Source organism: Theropithecus gelada, chromosome 14 (genome assembly GCF_003255815.1).
Source record: "Theropithecus gelada isolate Dixy chromosome 14, Tgel_1.0, whole genome shotgun sequence".
Taxonomy (NCBI): Eukaryota; Metazoa; Chordata; class Mammalia; order Primates; family Cercopithecidae; genus Theropithecus; species Theropithecus gelada.
The window spans coordinates 1,270,751-1,296,416 of NC_037682.1; the positions used below are offsets into that span (position 1 = coordinate 1,270,751).

General features: G+C 62.2%; 1 protein-coding gene across 1 annotated transcript; it reads right to left on the minus strand.

The window, feature by feature from the left end:
• Positions 1–172: 172 nt before the first annotated feature.
• On the minus strand, positions 173–16,757 carry LOC112606496 (mucin-6). The gene is made up of 29 exons (XM_025357054.1): positions 16,706–16,757; positions 13,275–13,337; positions 11,761–12,001; positions 11,563–11,689; positions 11,115–11,205; positions 10,830–10,939; positions 10,455–10,662; positions 10,110–10,232; positions 9,428–9,548; positions 9,158–9,296; positions 8,976–9,080; positions 8,819–8,891; positions 8,576–8,713; positions 8,162–8,323; positions 7,900–7,994; positions 7,620–7,752; positions 7,186–7,435; positions 7,059–7,111; positions 6,859–6,968; positions 6,265–6,416; positions 5,937–6,078; positions 5,742–5,852; positions 5,123–5,308; positions 4,785–5,024; positions 3,862–4,018; positions 3,424–3,567; positions 1,467–1,529; positions 958–990; positions 173–525 (listed from the first exon to the last, which is right to left on the minus strand). Exons 1-29 carry the CDS (start codon positions 16,755–16,757, stop codon positions 230–232), a joined length of 3,918 nt encoding a protein of 1,305 aa, XP_025212839.1. The 3' UTR covers positions 173–229.
• Between the last annotated feature and the right edge of the window lie 8,909 nt (positions 16,758–25,666).

Sequence of the window (25,666 nt, forward strand, 5' to 3'; positions counted from 1 at the left end):
CCTTACTCGGCTGAGCGGACGGTTGTCCTGTCCCCTCCAGGGTCCCTGGGCAGCAGATGGGGCCCTGCTCGGTGTAGGGCAGGGGCAGGCTGCCTGGCAGAGGCCCTGTAGGTCCCACACGGTTTCTAGTGACAGCAGCCAGCAGCAAGGAATGCCCTGTGCCGTGACCAGCTTGTCTTTAAAAGTTTTTCTGAAAAATCCCCAGTTTGGCTCCCAAGCATAGGAAATTCTATGCTGAGAATCTGCTTAGTGGCAGATCTGAGCCAGGAAGCGGGGCCATCCCTGAACCCACCCCAGAGGTGTACCTAGGACCCCATGCAGCTGCCCTCTCCATGGGCTCATCTGGAGGCTCCTTACCTCCTGAGGAGGCCGTGGGCTTGGAGGATGTGAGCGTGGCTGGAAGGAGGGGTGTCTGGGTGGGGCTGGCAGGGGTGTGTTTGGAGCTGGGTGAGGGTCCGGTGGAGCTGAGAAGCCCGATGGTGGTGGAGGTTCCCGTTGTGGGCCAGACTTGTGTGGGCCGTGAGCCTGGGTGGACGGACATGCCATCAGGGCTGCAGGGCACTGGCACATCCTTGGGGAGCACCCTCCCCGCTGCCTGTTTGGCCCTGAAGCCGGGCAGCCCTGCAGGGGCTGATGTGCCGGGCACTCAGTTGAGGGCTGGCCCGTGGCTCTCTGAGTGCAGCCTGGCTCCTGGTCGGGCCTTCTGCATGGCGGCGGTCACCTGTTGAGGCCCCACTGTGTGCTCATCCGTGGGTCCAGCCAGGGCCACGGGGACCAGGCTGCTGCCTGGCTGTGGGCTGAGCTCCTCCCCCAGCTCTGATTGCCAGGTTAGACCTGGGAAGGGCACAGGCACTGCCTGCCCCCTCCCTGCTTCCCACCCAACAGATTTGTCCAGGGAGCCAGGGGGAGCCCAGGAAAGGGCCGCGTCACCTTGGCACCTAGTGTGCGTGCAATCACCTGTGGTGGATGGCTGCGGTGTGGTGGCTGGCACTGCAAGAAGACGGCGTCAGCTCCCTGTGGCGCTCGAAGCCTCCCCACCCCGTGGGGCCTCCGGGAGCTCCGAGGGCCTGAGTCAGATGCTCACCAAGGATGAGGTGGAGGGGATCAGAGGGGCTGGGAGCCTACCCTTCCCTCTCTCCCTTTCTCCTTCCCAGGATGGTCCCCACTCTCTACCCCAGGCACCCTGGCAGGCCTGGGTAGGGTAGGGGGAGCTGGGGGCTGGTGGAAGAGGGATGGGAGGGCCCAACGGGGTTCAGTGCTGTTTTTTTCTCTCTGCTGCCATGGGCTGGAGGCTGCCTGAGTCTCTGGAGACCCAAGGGGCCAGGGTCCCGGACAGTCGAGTCCCAGAGCTCACGTAAGGGTTCACAGCCCCCGAGGGCTCTCTCCCTTGTTTGTGGGATGCAGACATGCTTTCTGCCTCCATGTAGGCAGGGGCAGGGGTTCTCAGGGCAGCTGACTGGACTTACTGCAGGGCACGCACACCCCCTCCTCGTGGTCGAAGTACTCATCCTGGGAGCAGTTGTAGCAGCCTAGGGTGGAGAACAGCCAGGCTGTGTGACCAGTGGCCAGTCAGGTCCACCTGCATGTTTCCTGTCCTGGCGGCCTCCTTCCTCTCTGCCCTTTTTTTTTTTTTTTTTTTTGAGACAGAGTCTCGCTCTGTCGCCCAGGCTGGAGTGCAGTGGCGTGATCTTAGCTCACTGCAACCTCTGCCTCCTGGATTCAAGTGATTCTCCTACCTCAGCCTCCCAAGTAGCTGCGATTGCAGGCGTGTGCCATGATGCACGGCTAATTTTTGTATTTTTAGTAGTGATGGGGCTTCGCCATGTTGGCCAGGCTGGTCTCGAATTCCTGACCTCAGGTGATTTGCCTGCCTCGGCCTCTCAGTGTGCAGGGATTACAGTTTCACCCGTGCACCTTGCTCTAAGCCACTCCTTTCCCGCCATGCCTTCCTCGGGCCTTGGTCTCTCATCCCCTGCTTATCACCCGAGGCTGGGGCTTCAGTGCCATCTTCCAGTCCTCACCTCCCCCTGGACCTCAGACACTGGCCCCCCTCTTCTGTTATCCCCAATGCAGGTACCCTGCATTGCCCTCCTGAGCCCCAGTGCATCTGTCCCGTGTGTCCAGATGGCTCCAGACATCACCCTCCTCCACCGCTTGGGCCAGCATCTGTTAATCCCAGGACCATCTGCGTTCAGACATCTGCCCTGGGTCAGCTACAGGGCTCACAAAGACCCCTGCATCCTGGACACACCCCATCCCACACTTCTGTGTACCCCACACCCCTCTGTAGCCCCGCGCCCCTCACTCGCTCGCTCTGCCCACTGCCCTGGCTTTCTCAAGGGTTCTGGGCACAAGGCTGCTCCTGGCTGCTCCTCTGGACACTTTCCTGGCTCCCCGCCTCACCTTTCCCATCCTCACCCTCACATCTGCTTCCCACCAAGGACCCCAACCACCCTGTGTGGCACGGAAGCCATGGGGTAGCTCTCCTACCCCGGCCTGCCTTTCTCCCCTCCATGGTGGGCGCCTTGGACGACACTGGTTCTGCCTCCTTAGGCACCTCTCCCTGGCTGGGAGGGAAGCCTCAGGGTGCAGGACTGTTTGTTTTGTGTAAGGCCAGGTCCCCTGAGCTGGAACTGGCCTGGAGGACAGAGGTGCTCAGGACGCATCTGCTGAGCGAGTGAATGATTGTGTGTGAAAGAATGAATGTGCAAGTGAATGACTGCATCAATGTGTATAAGCGAATGTGCTTGAATGAATAAGCAAGCATGAATGAATGAATGTGCATGGATGAATGTGTGAATGAATGTGCGTGAATGTTCAATAATGTGTGAATGTGCATGAGTGAATGTGCATGAGTGAATGAACGAATGTGCATGAATGAATGTGCATGAATCTGCGTGAATGTACATGAGTGAATGTGTGAATGAGCATGAATGAATGTGTTGAGTGAATGCGTGAATGAGCATGAATATGTTGAATGAGTGTGCGTGAGTTAGCGTGAATGGATGAATGTGGAGTGAATGTGCGTGGATGAATGTGCATGAATGAATGTACATGAGTGAATGTACGTGAATGTGTGTGAGTGAACAAATGTGCGTGCATGAATGAATATGCGTGAATGTGCATAAATCTGCGTGAATGAATGAGCATGAATGAAGGTGCGTGAATGAATGCGTGAATGCGTGAGTGGATGAACAAATGTGTGTGAATGAATATGCGTGAATGTGCATTAATCTGCATGAAAGAACGTGAATGTGTGAGTGAATGAATGTGTGAATTAATGAATGCGTGTGAATTAATGAGCATGAATGAATGTGTGAATGAGCGAATGTGTGTGAATGAGTGAATGTGTGTGAATGAATGTGCATGAATGAGTGAATGGGTCCCCCTGTGTATCTGCGTCACCTCCCCGCCACCTGGCACCTTCGATGTTGCTGCCTGGGACGCTCTGTGGTTGGCCGGGGCAGAGGCAGGGCTGGTAGTGCCATGTGCAGTTGGCCTCCTGGGTGTACTGGTACTCGCCGTGGCTGTCCTGCGTGTGCGTGTTGTAGAAGCCGCAGTAGATGGCTGGGAGGAAGGGACATGTCAGCTGGCGGGGTTCCTGGCCCTGGCCCTGGCCCTGACCCAGTGGTTCCCCTGGGCATGTGTGGAACCTGAGCGTGGGCGGGGAAGGCCTGGGCCCTTTTGGCGAAACCTCCCCTGGGCAGCTGGGGCCTGCGGGAGGACCAGGGTGGCCCTGCAGGGCACAGCCTGGTGCCTGTCCAGGGAGAGGGGCCTGTGGGCGAGGGCAGCCCTGCGCTGGCCCTCAGTGGTGCTGGGTGTCAGGGGCTGGAGCAACCTGTGGGTGGGGTGGTCACTCACGGCAGAAGTCCGGGGTCCTCCAGTCCACACACACACCCTTGTCTAGACAGGCTTGGGCGTAGGCGGCCACAGCGTCACACAGACACTCACAGTCCCCGCCACTGTCACACCCACATGCGTCGCGCACGCAGGCCTCGTAGTAGGGCAGGTGGTATACCTGCAGGGGCGTGTGCCAGTCAGTGTCTGGCCGTCGGGGGATAGCGGGGCACCAGGCTTTGCCACCTGCAGTGCCCTCAGTGTGGTGAGGCCACAGTGTGGCGGCAAGGGCACTGGCACTGGGTGAGCGGCAGCACATGGACCTCAGCCCTGACCGCCAGCCACCCTCCCAAAGCCGATGCTGCCACGGAGTCCTGACCCGAGCTCACGCCGTGAGATCCGCCATTGGGACCAAGGTACGCTGCCACCAACCATGACCACTGCAGCCCTGCCCGGGGTCTCCGCTCCCCCCACGCCACGCTCACATTCAGCGGGCCAGTGCCATGCTGTTCCACCATGGGTTGTCCCCATCCTCTCAGTTCTTACTGCACCCTGATGACTGGATCACACCCTGGGCTGGGAAGCGCGTGCCCTGCATCCTGGAGGTCTCCCCGACCACCGGCTCCTGAGCAGGGGGCCCCACCAGGCCATGCTGCCCCAGGAGACTCATGGCACTGTCTGGGGGTGCTATTGGCATCTGGTGGCCAGAGGCCGGGGGCTGCTAAACAGCCACAGTGCACGAGTTGGCCCCACGTCAGGGCCCTGCACTCAGGCAGAGGGTCTGAACCTCTCTGCACCCTGATCTGGCTGGTCTGGGATCCCATGGAGGGAGAACCGTGCCTGGCTTTCCCACCTTGGGCCAGACAGGGCCCGGCCCCCACCCCCTCCCCCACCCCTACCGGACGTTTGTGGAGGAGCAGGCGCACAGCCCTCTGCCCGGTGCCCACCTTGCTGTGGCAGGCAGCAAAGGTCTGGCTGTTGATGATGCTGCACTTGCGCTCGGCCCAGGAGCGCCGGAAGGCATTGAGGCTGCAGGGGTCCGCCACGAAGCTCACGTCCCCGCACAGCGGGCTCTCCTTCCACGAGTTCACGAACTCCAGCTCGCTGGACGCCACGTACCTGCTGCGCGTCTCAAAGTCGTCCTTCATATTCCCGTTGAAGTTGCCACACAAGCCGCAGAGGGGATCCTGCAGGGAGCGGCATCAGGCCGGGCCCAGGGACTGTGCCATGCGTCTCCACCCCTGCATCGGGGAGGGTCTGGGAGGACGCAGAGGGCGTGCGGTACCTGGGAGGCACGGGTGATCCTGATGAGGATGGTCATGTGCCTGTTCCAGACGAGTGTCAGGTTGTACCTTCCGGGGACACTGATGTCCACGACAAGGCTCAGCGTGCCCGGCCTCACACTGAGCTGCACGTGGGACTCCTCCCCGGTGACCGTGTAGTTTCTGTCTGCCAGCACCACGGACAGGCCCTGTGGAGTAGGGTTGGCATGGGACTGCCTGTCTCCCCCGGCCCCTGGCACAGCCGTGCTGGACCGAGCTCTCAGAGGCAGAGCTGCCAGGTCTGTTAAGGCCATGCACAGGACCATCTGCTGAGAACCAGCTTGGGGCAGAAGGGCCTGGCATGCCTGGAACAGGGCTGAGGGCTGAAGCTCGGGCTTCCTGGAGAGTCCCTCCCCTCTGCCGGGGAGACATTGCGCAGCCCCTGAAACCTTGTGGGGGACAAGCACCCCTGGTCCTGAGTGTCTGGCCAGGGAGGGGCAGCAGGCACCCCTCAAGGAGAGGCAGGCGGGGAGAGCTGCACCTCAGGGCAGGACCTGGAGGCTCCAGTGGGCAGGGTCCAGCTGTGTGGCAGGGGCCCCCTCCCGCCCCTCCCGCCCTGCCAGAGTCTGCCTCGCTGCTCACCCCCAGGAAGATCTTGATGGCGCGTGAACACGTGACCCCGGAGTTCCCACAGATGACGTTCTCTGTCAGGATCTTGAAGGTGGGCTGTGAATCATTGGCACCACACCCGTCCTGCAGGGAGAGGGCACTGAGGAGGAGCCCTGGGGTACGTGCCTGTGGGTCCCCGGGCCCCGCGGCCCCGCGCCCGGTGGATACCGTGGCCAGGATGTACTCGCAGTTGCCGTCGAATACGAAGCGTTGGCCGTCGAAGGTGACGATGTGGCCCTCCCCGTAGAGGGTGCAGGTGGACGGGCAGTGGGTGCCCTGCTGGCAGGCCCACCTCCCCCTGGAGCAGGTGCTGTGGAGACAGTAGGTGTGGGTGGCAGGCCCGTGGCCCTCCTGCCATACTGGGTGTGGTCCCTGGAGAGGCCAGGCTGCACCTCTGGATGCCCCCCACCTCCGGGACAACCCCACCCTGGGCAGCCCCTGCCTGCCCCAGACAGCCCCAAGAGCCCATGGCGTCTGGAGTGACGCTCTGTCTCACCAGGTCCTGCAGTCGGTGTGGAGCTCAGCTCCCCCAGGGTAGGAGACCCCCGAGAACTCACATGGGCACTCCTCAGGGGGCACACACTGCCCGTCGGCATTCTCGTAGAGGCCCTCGGCACAGACACAGCCAGGCTCACACTTGGTGGGCACCTGGAGGGAGGCAGGTCAGCGGCCCCTGGAAGGGTGGCCTCAGCCAGCCGCTGCCCAGCCCTGGGCCCCTCTGAGACCACCTGGCGTGTCTCCCAGGCCCTCTCCCTGAATACAGCCCTACTCTGTGGCCTTTGTGGGCAGCTGGGCTTATTGCCTTAGCAAAGCTTCCCCCACTTTGTGAAAGGTGCTGGGACTCTGTACCCATCCCTACACGTGGACAACCCACCCTCCCCAAGCTGGTGCTGGCCACTGTCCTCAGGGAGCCCTGCAGACAAGCCCCTGGGGCCTCCAGCTGCCCGGCCACAGGGCTGCTCCCACCTCCTGGCCAGCCCCAGGCACCCGCCGCAGGGCAGAACATGACCGGGTCTCCCGGGGTTCTGTGGAAACTCCCTCATGGCCCAGGTGGGGCCTGGGCGTTCCCGCTCCTTGCGCGCCCCCTTACGCAGGCAACACCAGTGGCCAGCATCTGGCATGTGGGGGCACAGGCCGCCCCAAACTTGTTCTCGGAGGACTGGCTGCAGGACTTGAAGGTCTTGGGGGCCTGGCAGGTGGCTATAGGAAAGAGGGGCACCCAGTCAGGACACTGAGAGGAAGCCAGGGCCCCTCACAGTCCCAGCCTGTGGCCGGCACTGCTGTACGTACCCAGGAACATCTGTGGTCGCTGCGGGCAACTCAGCCGCCCGTTGATGCAGTAGCTGCAAGAGAGAGGCTGCGTGAGCCCCCGGGGCCTGGCAGGGACCCCCCGCCTGGCCCCTGCCTGGCCCCTCACCAGGTGACGCCGTTGATGATGGTGGACTGCTCGGCCAGGATGAATTTGTAACCCTCCAGTGTGCACGGGCACTGGGCCTTGCGCACACACTCGCCCTTGTGGTTCAGGTAGGTGCCACTGGGGCAGTTGCAACCGTCCACGGGCACCGCGCTGGCATGGCACTCGGTGGCATGGTCTGACAGTGACAGGCAGGTGCGCTCACAGGCTTGGCTGTTGTAGCTGAAGGTGGTGTTGCCCGTGCAGGGGACGGCTGTGGAGGACCCGGGTATCAGACCCTCCGGGCATCAGACCCTCTGGGAGGGGCCGGCCAGGGAGGGCGAGCTTGGGTTCCACTGCCTGCCGGGCACTGCAGAGCCTCAGAGCTTGGGGCCCCAGGACACCCCCTCATGAGCCCAGCCTGCTGTGATCCCGCTGAAACCCCGCTGGGCACTCACTGCAGTTGTCCACGCTGCTTCTCCAGCCCCAGAGCAGGACGCCCCGTGAGGCGCAGGCGTGTACATAGTCGCCCAGGGCAGCGCAGATGTGGGGGAAGGTCTCCTCGTAGTTGCAGGCCTGGTACACGCACCTCTGTGGGCAGAGAGCCAGCATGGGCTGGTGGCAGGCACCCTGCCCTGGGGATGTGGGGGCCCCAAACCTATGCCTTTGGGTGCCTGAGACCATGTCAGCCACCACGGCCTTCCCTGCAGCCCTCCCAAGACGCCCTCGGGCCCTCACCTTGTAGAAGGGCGCGGGGTTCACTGTGGCATGGCACCTCTCGAACACCGTGCCTGTCCTCAGCAGCATGGAACAGTGGGTCTCCGCACACACCTCTGGGGACGACAGGCCCGGGTGTGAGTCCCGGCCCCTCCCCATTCCAGCCACGGCTCCTCCCAGGGACCCCCCACCCTGGCAACTGGGCCTGTGGTCGAGTCCAGGGGTCTGTCAGAACTGTGGGTGCTAGGGGGCAGCCAGGGGGAGTTGGGGGCCGGACACTCACTGTTGAGCTGGCTCATAGAGCAGGGGTCAGTCTCACGCTCCAGAGCGGCTGGACAGTTCCCCGCCCGCCAGGAGTCCACAAACAGCGAGGCGGTGCCCTCAGCGATACCCACGCTGGTGGTGAAGTCGTCCGTAGTGTCCCCGTTGAAGTTGCCACAGAGCCCTGAGCCGGCAGGCATCAGCTTGAACCCATCCCTCCTGCACCTGTTCCTGCCCACACGCCCTGGAGCCCCCGTCCTTCCTCTAATAGCATCCTGGGTGAGAAGCCGTGTGGGCCACACGTGCCTGTTACCCCCGGGGGCTCCCCAGATACACAGGGTTGTGTGAACCTCTCTTGGACCTTTCTCTTCCCCTGGTCATGGCCAGGCCCTGTAGGAATGAGGCAACAGGGCCACCCGGAGGAGCAGGGACTCACCTCTGGTCTGACCTCTGAACTGGGGCCCAACAGTGATGTAGGCCTGGAAGACGGGGCGCAGCTGGACCACGAGTTCCAACCCGAAGCTGGTGGTCATCTGGAGGTGGGTGGACGTCTGCCTGAAGACCGTGATGTTGCCTGCAGGACACAGTGCTCAATGGGCCATCTCAGCCCCCTCCCTGCCCACTGCAGCCCACCCGGAAGGCGCCGTTCTGGGGGGCCAGGGACTGGGCCAGGACGTACGAGTCTTGTATGGCAGCCACTTGGCTTCTCCGTTGTTGGTGACCACCTCGTCCTGAGAGATCACAATTTTTTCCTGGAGAGAGGGTGGCCTGAGTCAGGGCACAGGCGCCAGGGAGCGGAGCCCTGCTGGCAGGGACGGGCGCGGGAAAGGCCTTACCTGCCTGGAGAGATAGACCACGGCCACCAGGGAGGTCTCGGACTGTGAGAAGCCGGACTTGTCGTACACAGCCATGAGGGCACCATCCTCGGGAAGCTGGGGGCTCTGCGAGGGGTTGGTGCTCAGGCATGGGTGGGGTCACTGGGAGTGCCCCTCCCCACGGGCCACGGGGCTCGTCCTACCTGGAGGAGGATGTAGGTGCAGGCGCCGTGGAAGCGGTAGGGCCTGGCGTCGAACGTGGTGACGAAGGAGCCACCTTCCAGGGAGCAGTGGCCGGGGCATGGCCGCTCCCTGCACGCCCAGCGGCCCTGGGTGCACTGGCTGTGGGTGGGCATGGGGGCAACCGCATGGTGGGCAGGGCCGCTGGAGCTGGACAGCAGCACACCCCTACCCACCCTAGGCCAGCGGAACTCCTGCCGGCCAGCCAGAGCCCCCTCCAGCGCCTCACTCACCAGGTTTGGCAGGCGGCTATTGTGACCTCCCCGGGGGCATACATGGCGCCGTTGAGCAGACAGGGGCACTGGGTGACGGGCACGCAGGTGTGGTTACTGGAGAGGTCATTCAGGACCGTCCCTGCAATAGCGGAGCTTCTTGGGGCTTGGGTGGGACTGACTGCCTCCCACTCTCCTGTTGGGCGGCCCCTCCCTGGCTCCAGGGAGACGCCCCCCACCCCCCGCAACCTGGCTCCGAGAAGACGCCCCTCCAGCCTGGGCTGCGACTTCTCACTCCAGCTGCACTTGCATTTGCAAGTCTACGTCAGGCCCTGTGCGTGCACAGCCCTTCGTGCCAGTGTGCCCGGCCCAGGCTCCTGGTGGGTGGCGGCCTCCAGCAGGCAGGGACATGTAACTGTCCCATGGGCCCAGCTCAAACCCCACCTTCTCTCGGCAGCTCCCCGACTCCAGTGAGCAGCCCTCACTGCCTGTGAGTTTGCAGGGGTGGCCATGGCTGGGAGACCTGCAGGCTGCAAGCTCCGGGCGGGAAAAGCCTGTCCCAGGGCAAGAGGCGCCGGAGCTGGGACTCAGACGGCAGAATGTTGGGGTGAGCCGGGTCGGGGTGGGTGGAGTCTGACGTCCCCTTGTCCCTGGGCTCTCTTCAGGGGTCCCGGGGAGAGTGAGTGCCTGCCACTGCCCTCACCTTCCGGGCAGAAGCACCCGAAGGTGCAGGAGCTGGAGCAGCTGTGCTGCGGGTTGGAGCAGGTCTTCACGCAGGCCGAGCCGCACTCCTGGTACACCTGGTTGGCTGGGCACTGACCCACGGCTGTGGGCACACACGGCTCTGGTGAGAGGGTCCCCCCCACCCCTCCCTGTCCCACCCCAGCTTGGTGGAGGACTTAGCCCAGCCCCTCCTCCATCTAGAAGCAGCAGCCGGGATCTCAGACGAGGACGGATGCAGGCATCACATCAGGCAGTCCAGGAGCTGGGAGAGCTGGGTCTGGAGCCCTCGGCCTCCCTGCCCCCCGCCACCCTTCCCTGGACTCACAGCACAGGCCGGGGCCCCGCCAGCGGCGGACGGGCTGGCCCACCATGCTGCACCGGCGGGAGTACTCGGACAGGGTGGCACAGCTGCTGTTCTGTGGGCCTGGCTGGGTGGCTGCGGCCACGTCTGCCTGGCAGCTTAGCACGAAGGGCTCCTTGGACACGCTGCACTCGGGGGCCACCAGGGTCAGCAGCTGTGTGCAGATCTGGGCCTGGGGGGACCGCTCAGGGTCATGGGGGCAAAGGCCACACCCCGTGCCACCATGACTGGGGAGGTCAGGGCAGGGCGTCTGTGATGGGGCTGCTTGTGGGGGACCCTGGTGGTCTCGGCGACCCTGTGAGACCTGGGGTCAGCCCCACCTGGAGCCCCCTTGCTTACATGCTGGCCCTGCCGGACGTGGGTGTTGGGGATGTCCTCAGAGGTGCAGATCTCACCGGGGTCGTCCAGCTTCTGGAGGGCAGCAAACTTGTGGAGTTCCAGGAACTTGCCTGGGGGTGCAGGACAGGGATCAGCACTGTGGGGGCTGGGCCTCAGAGGCACCCCTGCCCGGCCCCCCACCTAGAGGCCCCCCAGCCCTGTCCCCGACCTTGAGACCCTCAGCCCTACCCCCACCTACCCTTGTTGCTCAGAACAGAGGCCCCCACCAGCCCTGGCCCCACCTACCCTCCTCACTGACAAACTCATTGGTCACCTTCCCGTCAAAGTTCCCGCAGAGCCCACACATCTGGCCCATGTACTTCCGCTCCACCAGAACCTGCGGGAGACGGCTCTGCTGGGGGCCAGGGAGCTAGGGGACCGGGGTGCCCCTCATCCACTGTGGAGGGCTCTCAGTTCCTGCTCCTGGACCCAGAGCCCCCACCATGCCCCCACCCTGTTCGTCTGCTGCTTCTTGTGGGAGCCTAATTTTCCAGTGGAGAAGCTGAGTCACCCACAAAACCCAGTCCTAGCTCATGTTACTGGCCAGGGGTCAGCACTGCTTGGCACAAAGGGCCTGGCTGCATGGCAGCCTGAGGGCTGGCTGGGATCCCCAAGGAGGGCAGCCCCTCCAGAGTCCCACCTGCCCCCCCAGTGCTGTGGGTCTCCAGGCCCACCCTGGCCCCTCTCTCCTCACCATGAGGTGGCTGTCAGGGCCCCACACGGCCTCCAGCTCTAGCTCCAGCTGCTTGGCCACCAGCCGCACACTCTGGCCAAAGGGTGTGATCTGGAGCCCATTGCTGGTGTAGGGCAGGCTGATGACCCTGTGGGGCGAGGGCAGTCGGTGGTGGCCCCTCAGTCCTCCGGCCCCCGGGCCCCAGCCCACCTGGCCTACCCGATGTCCTTGACTGAGATGGTGGCTTCGCTCACGGTGACGATGGAGGCCCCCAGCTCCACGATGATCCGCGAGATGCTCCCGTCTGGACCTCGCCGCAGCTGGACACTGAAGGTGGGGAAGGCGTCCTTGCACGTGGCCGCGAAGATGTAGTTGCACGTCCCCGAGAAGTCGTACACATGGTGGTCGAAGGTGGAGAAGTGACCAGCCCCCCACGTGGAGCACTGGCCTTTGTCCGGGGCTACAGAGATAGCAGTGCTGACACAAAACCCTGTGTCCCCACCATCCTGGCCGGGCAGGGCTAGGGCAGGCAGAGAGGTCACTCATCTCCCTGGGCCAGGGTTTTAGAGTTGGGGCCAGGCTGTGGAAACCCCAGACATGGGCATCTGAGTGAACCTGAGTGCTATGGTATATGTCTGGCCAGGAGTCAGCGCTGCTGTAGGCATATGTACACACGTGTGTGTGTGTACACGTATGTGTGTGTTGGGGGTGTGTGCATATGTGTCAGGTGTGTCCATGCGTGCATTGGGAGTGTGTGTTGGAGAGCTGTGTAGGCGTGTACAATATATACCTGCATGTGTATTGGGTGTGATTGTGTGTGTTGTGTGCATGTGTGTGTTGTTTGTGTGAGCTGGGCATGTGTGTTGAGTGCATGTGTGTGCATGCTGGGTGTATGCGTGTGTGTGGGTGTGCAGGTGTGTGTTGGGCACGTGTCTCAGGTGTGTGTAGGGTGTGTACAATGGTGCATGTGTGTGTAGGGTTGTGTGTTGGGTGCGTGCACATGTATAAGTCATGCATGTTGTATGTGTGCACGTTTGCATGTCTGGGATGTGTGTGCGTGGGTGTTGGGTGTGTATGTGTTTGGCTGTGTTGGGTGTGTGCATGTGTATGTCAGGAGTGTGTGTAGGTCGTGTGTGTTGGTTGTGTGTTGGGTGTGTGTGTGACGTGTGCTCATGCATGTGTCATGTACATGTGCATGTCAGGTGTGTGCATGTGTGTTGGGTTGTGTGTGTGTAGTGGGTGTGTGTGTATGTGTATGTCGGGTGTGTGTAGGTCGTGTGTGTTGGGTTGTGTGTGTAGAGTGTGTTGGGGGTGTGTGTGCATGTGTGTTGGGTTTGTGTGTGGAGTGTGTGTTGGGTGTGTGTGTAGGTCGTGTTGGGTGTGTGTGCATGTGTGTTGGGTTGTGTCTGCGTAATGTGTTGGGTGTGTGTGCATGTGTGTTGGGTTGTGTGTAGTGTGTTGGGTGTGTGTAGTGTGTGTTGGGTGTGTGTAGTGTGTGTTGGGTGTGTATGTGACATGTGCTCATGCATCTGTGTCATGTATGTGTGTCAGGTGTATGTGCATGTGTATGTTGGTACATGTACATATGTTGGCATATGCATGTGTGTTGGTGTTTGTTGGTGCATGTATGTGTGTGTATGTGTGTTGGATGCGTGTGTCTTGGGGGGCCCTCTCTCCTGCACACCGGACCTGGGTGGTCTGGGCGGCAGGATCAGTGGCCGCTGCGCTCTTACCTGTCTGTGGAGAGTCCTTCAGCCTCCAGAGGCCTGGGCTGGTGTAGGAAGTGTCGGCCAGACCTGTGTGGACAGGACCCGCGGTTGGTGTGGGGCTGCCCTGTCGTCCCTGAGGGCGCCGCTCACCTCTGCCCAGGGCTGCTCTGCCTGTGCCCCTGCACACACTCGGAGTGCGAGAAGCATCCATGGCTCGTGGGGCTCAAGGCCTCAACAGCAGGCCAAGCGCTTGGCCTCTCGTGTTGTCCTTCATGAGCCCCGGCTTCCTTCCCTGCTTTCATTCACTTCCTCGTTCGTCCACTCAGTCCCAGTTCAGCCGTCAGCCCCTTGGGGTTCAGCAGATGACGGGCACCCTGTGTGCAGGGTACTCATCCCTGGGGCTCCTGGGCAGGGCGAGGAGGGGCTGGTGTGGGTGGCAGGGGCTTGAGAGTGGAGCCAACAGAACGGGCTGTGCCCACCTCCCCAGCTTGGCCGCCTGGTTTCCCTGAGGGGTCTGTGCCAAGGCCCCACGGCCGGTTCTCTCTGCCCTCAGTGGCTCTAAACATGGCCACTTGCCTGCACGTCAGCCTTGAGACAGCCTTGATGTCAGGCCTGGCACCGAGGCCACTGTTGTCAGAGAAATGTCCAGATAGCCCAGTCATGGTGACTCCAGGGCAGGGCAGCGGGGGATGCCCCACTCTGACTCGCGGAGGCTGAGGTGGGGCCGACACCCCCCAGGTCCCATCCCCTTTACCCGGAGGGAGACTTCTACCACCTCTGGGTAACTCCCCGGACCCTGCCTCCAGGACTGTGGCCCTTCTTGTGGCTCCCATGGGCCGCCGATGTCTGAGTACTGGTGGGGCACCTGAGCAGGACCCGTGACCTCTCCAGACCCCTCTCGGGGCCGGGACCCTCCTTGTCCCTGCCCATTGGTTAGCAGGGCACTCACGGCACCTCCCTCCAGACGTAGCTCTGAGATCCTGTTCCTGCCACTCACCACCTGCGCTCCCACCCCCGGCTCTGCCCACTTTCTGGGACTGACTTGGTGCTGCCCCCGTTACCACTGGACACCTGTGTCTCCGGTGACGCAGGGGCAGGGGCCTGTCAGCTGGGGCATGGTGTTACCCACGGTCCAGGGAGGAGCCAGGCTGCCTGCCCCTTGGCCGCCTGGGTGAGTCCTCTCTGGCACAGGCAGAAGTTGTTGGATATTTGAGTGACTGGATTTAAGGAGAATGCTAGTCTTGGCTGTGGGGGACACACATTTGGCTGTGGTCCCCTTTGGCCTTGAGATCGTTTTCTGATGGGCTGCACCTGGCTTATCCCCAATGTAAGCTGAGTTTACTCCAGACTTGGGTGGGGGTGGCTCATGCTGGGCCCTGAGCCTGGCGAGCACCCACCCCTCACCCATCCCCTTCCTGGGGGTCCCAGCAGGTGTCGTGGTCCTCAGCCCCCTGCCATTCTTTCCAGGGATGATCCATGGGGCTCAGAAGCACCTGTTGTAGGAGTGTGCAACACACAGAACCCTCAGCCACGGAACTCAGTGGTTCCTGGGACGGGGCCCTCACTGGCCTCTGGTGGGGGAGGGGTGGGAGAGCTCTGAGCGGGAGGAGGAGTCCGCCCCTAGGCCAGCACCTCTGGAGGCTGCAGAGCTGTGACAGGTCTCCCCTGGGCAATGCCCCCTGCAACTCAGTTTCTCCACCTTTCAGATGGGGGATGGCACTTGGTGGCCGTCCCCGCTGCAGCACAGACACCTCAGGCCCGTGTTTCGGTGCCCTCGGCCCTGCCAGGCTGGCTCCACTGCCCCGTGTGGGAGCCTCATTGCTGCGTCCCCTGTGCCCCCCACCGCCCTCGCCCTGCCCCACCCGCAGGAGGTTCCCTGGGTCCACTGGCTCCAAGTCGGCTGCCTCCAGCTCTGTCTGAAGCCCAGTGGGAGGCTCCTGCGTTCCTGCCCAGACTGGCTGTGCTTCCCCTTGGCTCATCCCTCGGCCAGGCCCATGGGCCTCTGGGCGGGTTGGTCTGCCACCCCCGGCCTCTCAGCCCCTGGACAAGCACGAGGCGGCAGGTGCGCGCTGTTCCTTCTGCACGCTTGGCGGCCACCCACCCCTGCCTCCCGGCCCACTGTGGCCCAGGCCTGCAGCACAGCTGCCCGACTCCACACTCTGCCGGCTGAGACCCCTCCCGTGCTGGCAGAGGCGGTGCTCAGAGAGCATTTGCTGGGGTAACCGGTGGACACCCCCACTTGGCCCTCCACCCTCTGCACTGCCCACAGCGCAGACTTCCAGGCTCCCTGGGCCTCATCACACCTCCCTCCCTGGCTCCAGGGTGGTGGCCCGAGGGACTAGGGGTCGTGCTCTGCTGCAAGTTCAGCCCCACTTTCTGGCACTTGTCCCCAAGCTGTGCCAGGTGTGCAGGTGGGGGCCGGGGTCCCAAGCAGAGGGTACTGCTGGGAGGGCTCAGAGACCCCCACATCTCCCACCGTTGAAGGGTGGTGCCCGGTGTGGTGGGGAAGGGGCTTCAAGGGAGAGAAGGGGTGAGGCGGGTTTGGGGCACCCCTGGGGGGGTCCCACTGTGCTCTGAGCCCGAGGCCCCAGGTTGGCAGCAGCTCCGAGGGTGAGCTCTGTCCGGCCAGCGTCCACCCCAGGGGACTCCCGGCTGTGGAGGAGGGTCAGGGGCCAGCTTGGAGAGGAAGGAGGAGCACGGAACACAGAGGCCCTTGGGCTGGTGCCTTGGTCGGCAAGAGGGGTCTCCCCAGGCCTCAGGCTGTGGCCACAGAGGGACCCCTTGGGGCTGGCTCCTTCTGGGGGCCTGGGGCAGGACTGGTGGCCACCTGCAGCAGCCGCAGGGCAGGTGGTTGGCAGAGGATCCAGGATGTCAGTCCCTCCTGGATCTTGCCTGAGCTGGGTAGGGGAGCGTGGGGGAGAGGGCAGGCTGCCTGCGGCGGTTCTGAGCCCAGAATGGCTGCGCACCTTCCCCTCCCTTCCCCCCACGGCGGCCACACCAGGGGAGGCAGCATCCCCTACTTCTGTAGACTAGGAAACTGAGGCCCACGGCAGCAGGGACTGGGCCTCTGTCCCCCACACTCCAGAGAGCTCTCGGGACTCAGAACCCCACTGGGGGAGGGAGAGCGCCAGGCCTGGGCACCAGCACACCTGCCTACTGTTCCTGCGGGACCTCCGGACCCCACTCCAGCCGAGCGTCCTCCCCTGCTGGCCGCTGTGTCAGCCCACAGGAGGGCGTCCCTGCCCAGGCCCCATGGGGTCCCTGACCCCAACTGGCAGAGCCCAGCGCTGAGGCTGCGAGGGGGACCTGGGCCCGGCAGCGGGGGCTGGTCACGGAGCCGAGGTGGGGCCTTCTGTCCATCAGCGTCCACGTGGGCCAGCCCAGTTGGCAAGGTGAGAAGGCCCAGGGCCCCTCTGAGGGCACCGCAGTGTCCGGCACCCCTTGGCCTCACTCACCAGTGCTGAGCAGGGCTCCGCAGCAGGACAGCAGCAGCCACGGCCAGAGCATGGTGCACCGTGGAGAGGAGCTCGCGCTGGGCCCGGCAGGCCTGCTGCTGCCACCCGTGCGGCTCCAATGGCCAGTCCTGGGAGCCTTATATAGGGTGGTGGGTCCTCCCCCGCCGCACCTGCCTGCGCCCCACGGTCCAGCCCCTTAATCACCACTGCTGGCGGGCGCAGCGGTGGCCAAACAGGATCTGGGCCTGCTTTATCAGGACTCGGCTTTCTTTGGAAAATCCTGCAGGCAGCGGTCCCATTATCACCCACTCCCAGCGGGGGCTGACGCACGCACACCCCCAAAGGCCCTGCAAACACCCCCCACGTCGGGCCATCCCAGCCGGGCCCTCCCCGCTGCTGGGTCAACGTGGGCCCTGTCAGCCACACGCCTGGTGGCCGGGACGGGCCTGCTGGGGGAGGTAGGGGCCCTGGGGCACCTGCTCTGCCCCTTCTGGGGGGACCAGTGCTGACCCAGCTGGGGGGAGCCCTGCTACACCTGAATCCCAGGGCCCCCGAAGGGCACTGGGCCCACCCCCACCCTGAATCCCAGGGCCCCTGAAGGGCGCTGGGTCCGCCCCCACCCTGAATCCCAGGACCCCCGAAGGGCGCTGGGTCCACCCCACCCTGAATCCCAGGACCCCTGAAGGGCGCTGGGTCCGCCCCTCACCCTGAGTTCCCTGCCCAGCAGGAAAGATCACCCAGCAGGAGGGACCCTGCCAGGGGGCGTTGAGGACTGGGTGAACCCTGCCAGGGGGCGTTGGGGACTGGGTGAACCCTGCCAGGGGGCATTGGGGAGCAGGGGATTTGCTGTCTGGGACAGACAACAGCCTTGGGGCTCAAACAGGCTGCCCTGGAGGCCTGAGGACCTACCGTGTCTCTGTAGCCCGCCGGGTCCCAGGCTTGTTCCTGAAGACCCCTCCACAGCTATTTTCTTCTCCCCCGAGCACTGTTGGCGGCCGTCTTGGGCACAGAAGCTCAGGGGCCGCTTGTCTGCTGGGGCATCTGTGCAGGGCTGTGGGGTCGCTGGTGTGCTCCTGACCCATTCAGGCAGAGGGGCAGGAACTGGGATGACCAGGGGGGCTCACCTGTGGAGGCACGTGCCACGCCTGAGGGGCCAGGGCAAGGTCTGGGGACATCGGGGTGGTGCTGGTGGCTGGCAGTGTGGGAGGGAGGTGGAGGTCTGAGCGGTCGCCGGGATTGCCCCAGCCTCGTTTGGGAGCCCAGGGACCCCTCCCGCAGGGGATTTTGGCCCCCTACCCCAACAGGAGCCCTTGCTGGCCTTGGGGCCATTCCCACCACATGCCAGCATCCCGGCCTGAGCCAGGAGGGCGCCGAGGCCACCTGGTCTCCCTGGGCTGGGCTTCCCACATGGGGCTGCACCCCTGTCCCACAGGTGAGCTGAGCCCGCTGGCTGGGACCGGAGCCTGCCACCTCTGTCCCACCTGTGCCCACTCGCCGGGGAGCCGCCCCACCTGCCCCGGAAGAGGCTCCAGGGCCACACGTGCCCCACGCGGTAGGTGTCAGGTGTTTCACTTAAATCAGCTTGTTTTGCAGAACGTTGCTTGAAATTACAATAAGTTGTTTTCGTAGGAAATTGCTGTACGTGTGCTACCCACCCCGAGAGCCCCACACCAGGCATTTTGGTGTTCCTGCTCTCATCTGTTCTTTTTATTTTTTATTTTTGTAGAGACGAGGTCTCACTTTGTCCAGGCAGGTCTTGAACTTCTGGGCTCAAGAGATCTCCTGCCTCAGCCTCCCAGAGTGCTGGGATGACAGGCGTGAGCCACTGCATCTGGCCTTGGCTGTCCCTTCTTAACACTCTTAGTGGCCCCTGTGGTTTAGGTGAGAAACTGAGGCACAGGAGTGAGGCCCTTGTCCTGTCATGCTGAGGCTGGATGGACACAGGGCTCACAGCTGGCCCTTGTTCTGAGCTGGGGCCTCTCAACCCGGGCTTGAGGTGGAGACGAAGAGGGGCCGAGATCTTAGGGCCCCCTTCCCTGGGTGGGGTCACTGCACCAGGGCAGCTGGTACTGAAAGGGGCCTCATGGGCAGGTGGCATGGCTGGGAGCCCTGTGGCCGCGTCAGCCCGGCAGTTGTGCTTGTCTGACCGCCTGTCTGGGCTCATGAGAACCCTGACCTTGAAGGGCAGTTATGGCCGTGACGTTCAGCACGTGAGTCCCCAGCGTCCCCTAGAATTGGGGGATCCCTGCAGCTTGCACAGGTGTGGGGCAGGTGGGGGCTGGATGCCACCAGCCTGCAATGGGGCTGCCCACTGGGCCTGTGGTGAAGATGCCCGCTTGCAGGCATGTGATGCTTGTGCGTGTGTGTGCATGCATATGCATGTGTGTGTGCGCACATGTGTACCTGTGTGTGCACGCATGTGTGCCTGTATACCTGTGTCTACGTGTGCCTGTGTGTGCATGTGTGTGTGCCTGTGTGCACGTGTGTGTGCCTGTGTGTGCATATGTCTGTGCCTGTGGGCGTGTGTGCGCGCCTGTGTGTGCATGTGTGTGTGCCTGTGTACATGTGTGTATTCGTGTGTGTGCCTGTGTGCATGTGTGCCTGTGTGTGCACGTGTGTGCTTGTGTATGCATGTGTGCGTGTGTGCCTGCGTGCACGTGTGTGTGCATGTGTGTGTGCCTGTGTGTGCATGTGTGCCTGTGTTTGCATGTGTGTGGCTGTGTGCATATGTGTGTGCCTTTGTGTGCATGTGTGTGCCTGTGTGCATGTGTGTGTGCATGCATGTGCGCACATGTGTGCCTGTGTGTGCATGTGTTGAATTTCTGGTGAAAACTCTGCATCCCAGAATTTATTGTCCCCATGATCTCAGGGCCACTCAGGGGTGTGTAGAAGGCCCTGGCCCCAAGCCCTGGTGGGGGCTCCATCGTGACACCATGGGGTCTCCGGAGCCTGGGGGTCCCTCTCTCCCAATGCACTCGCTTGGTGGCAAACGGCTGGGAGCGGCATTTCTGTCCTGGCCGGGGAGCGCTTGAATGCGCTGAGCAATGGGGGAGATAAGCGTGTGAGGTGTTGTTCCTGGAGCAACCTGGTGATAGGAGCCATGTCTCCGCCTGGCTAGAGAACAGGGCCTGAGGACTGGACAAGTGGGCGATTGTCCCATCTCATGCCCATCGCTGGCCCTGCCCTCTACATCCATCTGTGTGGCCTGGCCCTGAACAGCGGTCACTCTGGGCCTGGTGTGGCTGTGAAGTGGGAGCACAGGGTGGGCCCCGGGTCCCAGCTTCCCGGCTGAACTGTGAGGGTGGGCGCTGTCTCCTAGACCCAAGGGGCTCCCCGGACAGGTGTGAGCAGACCTTCGCTTGGACTTGAGGCCTTTGCCCCTGCAGGTGTCTCCAGGAGGCTTCCCTCACAGGAGGCTGAGGCCCTGGGTCTGCTGGGACTCATATTCATGGAGGTGCTGGGATGGACCTGCTGGTGGCCCCCCACCCCTTGGCCAGCCCCTTCCCCGCCTCTGCCCTGCTGGGCCCTGTGGTCAGGTGTGACGTCCCCTGGAGGAGAACAGGTGGGGCTTCACCCCCAGAGGCTTGGCAGCTGGTCCCCATCAGATCAAAGCACTGAAAGCTGTGGCTTTGGGGAGTGTTCGGGAAAGATTTCAAGCCCGGGAGTGGGCACGCGCCCAGGCTCGGATCCCTGCCATATCCCGTCCGAGGCGCGGGCCCAGTGCTGGCTGGCAGAGCTCAGCATGGCCAGCCAGTGCCCAGGTGCATGCCCGAGGAGGCGCGCCACGGCTTCCTGTTGATCCGGATGCCCGATGTCTTGGGAGGCACCGACCCTGTGCCAGGTCCTGGAGCCCACTGCTTGGGGAGGTGGTGGGAACCCCGAGACCCTGGGGACAGAGTGGCTGGATGCAAAGTCCCCCAAGGGGCAGGGGGATGGCAGGGAAGGGGCGTCAGGCCTGGGGGGAGGTCACCTGCCCCCCCCTCCCTCCAAGGCCCTTGTGTGGCTGGGTGGGGCTGGCCCTGGGTCTTCTCCGTCTCCCCCATCCCTGAGCGTCACTGGTGACCTTCCCGTGGGCTTGTCCAGCTTGCCAGTACCCTGTGGTTTCCTGCGGTTTCACCTCCTGAGCATGTTGAAACACTCCTAGTCCAGTTCCTGCCTGTAGCCACCCCCATCGAATCTGGCCTGCTGTGGCCCCCACCCTGCAGCCATGCGTGTGTGGTGCCCACTCATTGTCTCCAGCACCTCAGAGGACGCCCTGCCTGGCTCCAACACTCCCTGACCTCTGGCCTCTATTCCCCTCCTTGGCCAACTCTGCTCCTCCACCAGCCTTGCAGACCCCCCCCACTCAGCTGCTGGAGTCTACCCTGCTGGAGGTAGAAACAGAGCCAGCTGCATGCCACAGGTGAGGGCCTTCCCCAGGGCCTGGGGAGGGGCAGCATGACCCCGGGAGGGCAGCTGCAAGGGCCGGGCAGTGCAGCTCACCCGGGCGACCACCAGCCCACCCTCCTCAGTGAGACCCCACAGCCCCTGTCCAGTGATGTTCGAGGGCCAGGGCTCGCCAGGCATCCACCTGTCTGCACTTTCAGACTTGACTGCTTGGTGCCTGGGCTGGGATCTGGGGGCACTGCCCCTCCCCGTATCCCTGGGACCCCCTTCAGGAGCCGGACACTCGGGTGCACACAGCTCCCACCCCCAGCCCAGCCCCAGCCCTGTGCTGTCTGCTGCCCACAGTCCACTGTGTGGCTTCGAGTGGACCAAAGGTCTTGTCTGGCTGCAGGAGGGGCCCTGGTAGTTGCTGGGCCTGGAGGTCGCTAGGATGCTGGGCCTGGAGCTGGCTGGGATGCTGGCCTGGCCCCCACGTCCAGGGCGGGTTGAGGAGTGGCCAGCAGGAGCCACTGCCTGAGGCTGGGCTCAGCCCAGGCCAGTAGACTCACGTTCCAGAAAGGGCTGGGGAACTTGCCACCTGCCCTCCTCCAGAGACGGGCCCTTGTCCTTTTTGTCTACTTATGCCCCGTGCAGGAAGCAGGTCAGGGTGGGCCGGGGCCCTCAGGAGCAGACACGTTTCAGCTGGGGGTGGCGGCAGGATACGGGCTGCTGGGGCCATTGAGGCAGCACCACAGGAGGGGTCCTGGCCAGGCCACCCCTCCCTCCAGGTGGGAGCTTAGCTGGGGCGGGACCCCCACCTCCCTGGGTGAGCATTGCCGGCCGGTAGCCTTGGGCAGGCACCCAGGAGAGGCCCCTGGCCTGAGCTCCTCTCACACCTGACTTGCGTACCTCTAAGCCCCGGGGTAGGTGGCCGAGTCATCTCCCCACCTGGCACCCCAAATGCCTTCTCCCCTTTTCCCATCCCATGGGAGGTGGCTGTGTGCCACAGGTGAGGGTACAGAGCCCCCAGCTGCTCCCTGGGAGGAGCAGGGCCTGTCAGACCCGCCCCGAGAGTTTCACCCCCTGCCGTGGGGCCCTGAGCAGGCCCTCGAGGGACAGGGCCTTCCGTGCCGGGGTGACTGTGCCCCACCAGCCCCGAGGGGAAGACCAGGATCCTGAGGGCTGGGCTGCACCTCCGACATCCTGGGGCAGATGTCCATGCATTGCCAACTCCAGGCCTGAACCCAAGGCGCCCTCATCTGAGCACCCACAGGGTGAGGCTGCCAGGACGGCTGGGTGTCCAGCCGACTGCCCCGCCCGGGCTCTGGAGCTGATAACCAGCGGATGAGGAGTGAAATGCAAACAGATAAGGTTGTTGGGAACTGGGTGCCCTGGGCTGCTCTGGGCTGGCAGCCGTGAGGCACTGCCCGGGGCCAGGGCTTATCGGGCACCTTTTGCCTTCAGTGAGTGTGGCTGGACAGGGAGTTAGCGGGGGCTTGCTCTCCGGGGGTGGCTGGTGAGGGGGCTTTGAGGAGGGTGGGGGGACCTTGGACTGCTGACTCTGGGACTCTGGAGGCTGCTGGTCAAGCTGGAGCTCAGGCTCATGAGACCACCTCCTTCCCAGGAATCCTCATCCCTCTCATGGGGGTGACGTTTACGGGGTCCCTTTGGGGAGCCCAGCAGGGCCCCAAAAGCAGAAGTCAAATGGCCTCTGAGGGCAGGTGCCGCTCACAGCAAGGGGGCCCTGGGCAGCCCAGGGCGAGACGAAGGGCTTCCAGGGCCCCCAGGTGAGGAGCAGGACTGGGTGGGGGGTGGGGCCAGGTCGTCAGGAGGTGTCGGAGACCAGGCTGGAAGGTGTCCTGGCCTAGAGTGAGCTGGGAGCAGTGGGTACACTGAGGACCAGAGCTGGGGGCGGGGAAGGGACCCTGAGCCAGCCTTGGGGGCGGTGGTGCTGTGTGCTGGTGCAGAGTCTGGGCAGGTGCCCCGGCAGAGGTGCCTTTGCCAGCAATGGCGTTGGGGCCACAGATCCTGCGGAGAATTTGAAGAATTTGTTTTTTTCCCCAGAAAAGTTCCAGGTGTTGCAGCCAGACCCGAGTCTCTCTCAGGAATCACGTCCAGGGCCCTTCCCAGGCGGTGGGACGTGCAGTGGGGGCAGCTACTGAGGCCCAGGCAAGCAGGGGTGACGGGGCAGGTCCCGGTCCAGAGGGTCCTGGGGGATGCTGGCATGGCTGGCGTGGCCTGCGGAGAGCCAAGGAGCCCCCAGGCTCACAACAGCTGGCTCTTCGGGTGTTGTTCAGGCGGAAACAGTGGAGGCCAGAAGGGAACAGGCGGTTTCCCAGCCACTCACACCAGGTGCCGGCCCAGGGGAACTTTGGGTCTGATCTGCTGCCCTGTGGCCGTGAGTGCTGTGTGGCCCATGGGGGGCCCGTGCACATGGCCCGCAGGGTCAGGAGTCGGGGGCCCAGAACACACAGGCCTGGCAGAAGCCCAGGTGGCACAGACGTGGCACAGACGTGGCCCTACAGCCGGGCTCGGGGCTCGGGAAGCCAGAGGCTCAGGCCCTCCCAGCTGGTGTCAGGGCTGATTGGGGCTGAGACCGGTCATCAGAGCAGCCCATGTCCACTGTCCACTGTCTCAGCAGCTCCCCGGGGGTCCCCCAAAGCCCAACCCTCCCCCAGATGGAAGCACAAGCAGGGCGGCCGAGGAGCACCCCCCGGCTTACCCAGGAGCCTGGCTCAAGACTGGTGGCCAAGTGCACCCTTCCTGTAGTGAGCAGCTGCCTCCAGTCCGGACGCCACTGACTCTTGGGGGCATGGCCAGTGCCCGAGGCGGATGCGTGCACACACATGCTCCCAGGAGCTGTTTGTAACAACCCCAAACCGGAAATGACCCAGGTGTCCATCGGTGGTGAACACAGCGTGGTCCGTTTGTCTGCTCATCCTGTTTCAGCAATTATAAACAAAGCAGTAGAACATGCACGTCTGTGTCTCAGAGGAGCCTGTGCTGCCACTTCTCCCAGTGTGAACTGCTGGATCACGTGGTTGGCATCTGAATTTTTCAGAAACTGCCAAACTGTTTAACGGGACGGCTGTGCCGTTGTGCCTCCCACCCGTGATACGCGTTCCAGCCCCTCCTCACCCTCCTGTATGCTTGGCGTCGTCCGTTTTTAAAATGTTAGCCATGCTAACAGGCGGGCAGTGCTATCTGACTGTGGTTTTAATTTGAATTTTCCTAACGACTCATGACATTGAGCATCTTTTTATGTGTTTATTTGCCATCTGCGTATCCTCTTTGGTGGAGGGTCCATTCTAACGTGTTGTCCATCCCCGTATCTTATTTGGTGGAGGGTCTGTTCTAACGTGTTGTCCATCCGCGTATCTTCTTTGGTGGAGGGTCTGTTCTAACGTGTTGTCCATTTTAAAACTGGGTTGCTTCGGTGTTGAGAGTTCTTTCTATATTCTGCATTCGAGTCCTTCACTAAAAATATGTACTTGGCAAAGATTTTTCTCCCAGTCGGGGTTTGTCTGTCTTTTTATTCTCTTAATTGTGTCAGAAGATACTATTAACTGTCAAAACTTCTGTTCAAAAGATCGAAAGTTCGTTGTTTCCCTCACTCCCTCCTTCCTTTCTTGCTTTCTGGCTCTTTCTTTCTTTCTTTCTCTCTTTCTCTTTCTCTCTTTCTTTCTTTTGATGGAGGCTTGTGCTCTGTTGCCCAGGCTGGAGTGCAATGGTGCGATCTCGGCTCATGCAACCTCTGCCTCTCTGGTTCTGGCAATTCTCCTGCTTCAGCCTCCGGAGTAGCTGGGACTATAGGTGCGTGCCACCCCGCCTGGCTAATTTTTGTATTTTTAGTAGAGATGGGGTTTCACCATGATGGTCAGGCTGGTTTCAAGATCCTGACCTCAGGTGATCCACCCACCTCGGCCTCCCAAATTGCTGGGATTACAGGCATGAGCCACCTAGACTGGCCAAAGTTCTTAATTTTGACAAAGTCCAATGTATTATATTTTACTTGACTCATCGTGCTTCTAGTGTTGTATGTAAGAAATCTTTGCTTAATCCAAGGTCATGATTTTATCATTATGAAATGACCTTTATTGCCGGTTCCTTGCTCTAAAGTCTACCTTAGTGTTAATATTGCCACTTAATCTTTCTTTCTGTGTTAGCCTGGTTTGTTTTTTCTATTCCTTTACTTTCAATAACTGATGTGTATCTTTTCCTTACAGTGAGATTCTCTGGGCAGCTTATAGGATGATCTTGCTTTTTATTCTAGTCTGACAATCCACATCTTTTTATTGGGGGTGTTTAGACTGTTACATTTAATGTAATTATTGATGCGGCCACAGGTTAAAATCTACCATCTTGCTACTTGTTTTCTGTGTCTTCCATTTGTTCTTCGTCTTTCTTTTCTACCTTCTCTTGGATTGACTATTTTTCCACAGTTCAATTTTATCTCCTTTGTTTGCTTGTCTGCCATAACTTTTTATTATTTTCGTAGTTTTCTTAGAGTTTATAGTACGCCTACAACTTACTATAGTCTACCTTCTAAAGATATTACCACATTCCACATATAGAATAAGAACCTTCCAGGCTGGG

Coding starts and splice junctions, on each gene's coding strand:
- LOC112606496 (XM_025357054.1), bottom strand. CDS start 16,757: ATGCTCTGGCCGTGGCTGCTGCTGTCCTGCTGCGGAGCCCTGCTCAGC. Junction 8,892..8,975: donor TGGTCTATCTCTCCAGGCAG/GTAAGGCCTTTC, acceptor CCCTCTCTCCAG/GAAAAAATTGTGATCTCTCA. Junction 8,714..8,818: donor GTGGCTGCCATACAAGACTC/GTACGTCCTGGC, acceptor TGTGTCCTGCAG/GCAACATCACGGTCTTCAGG.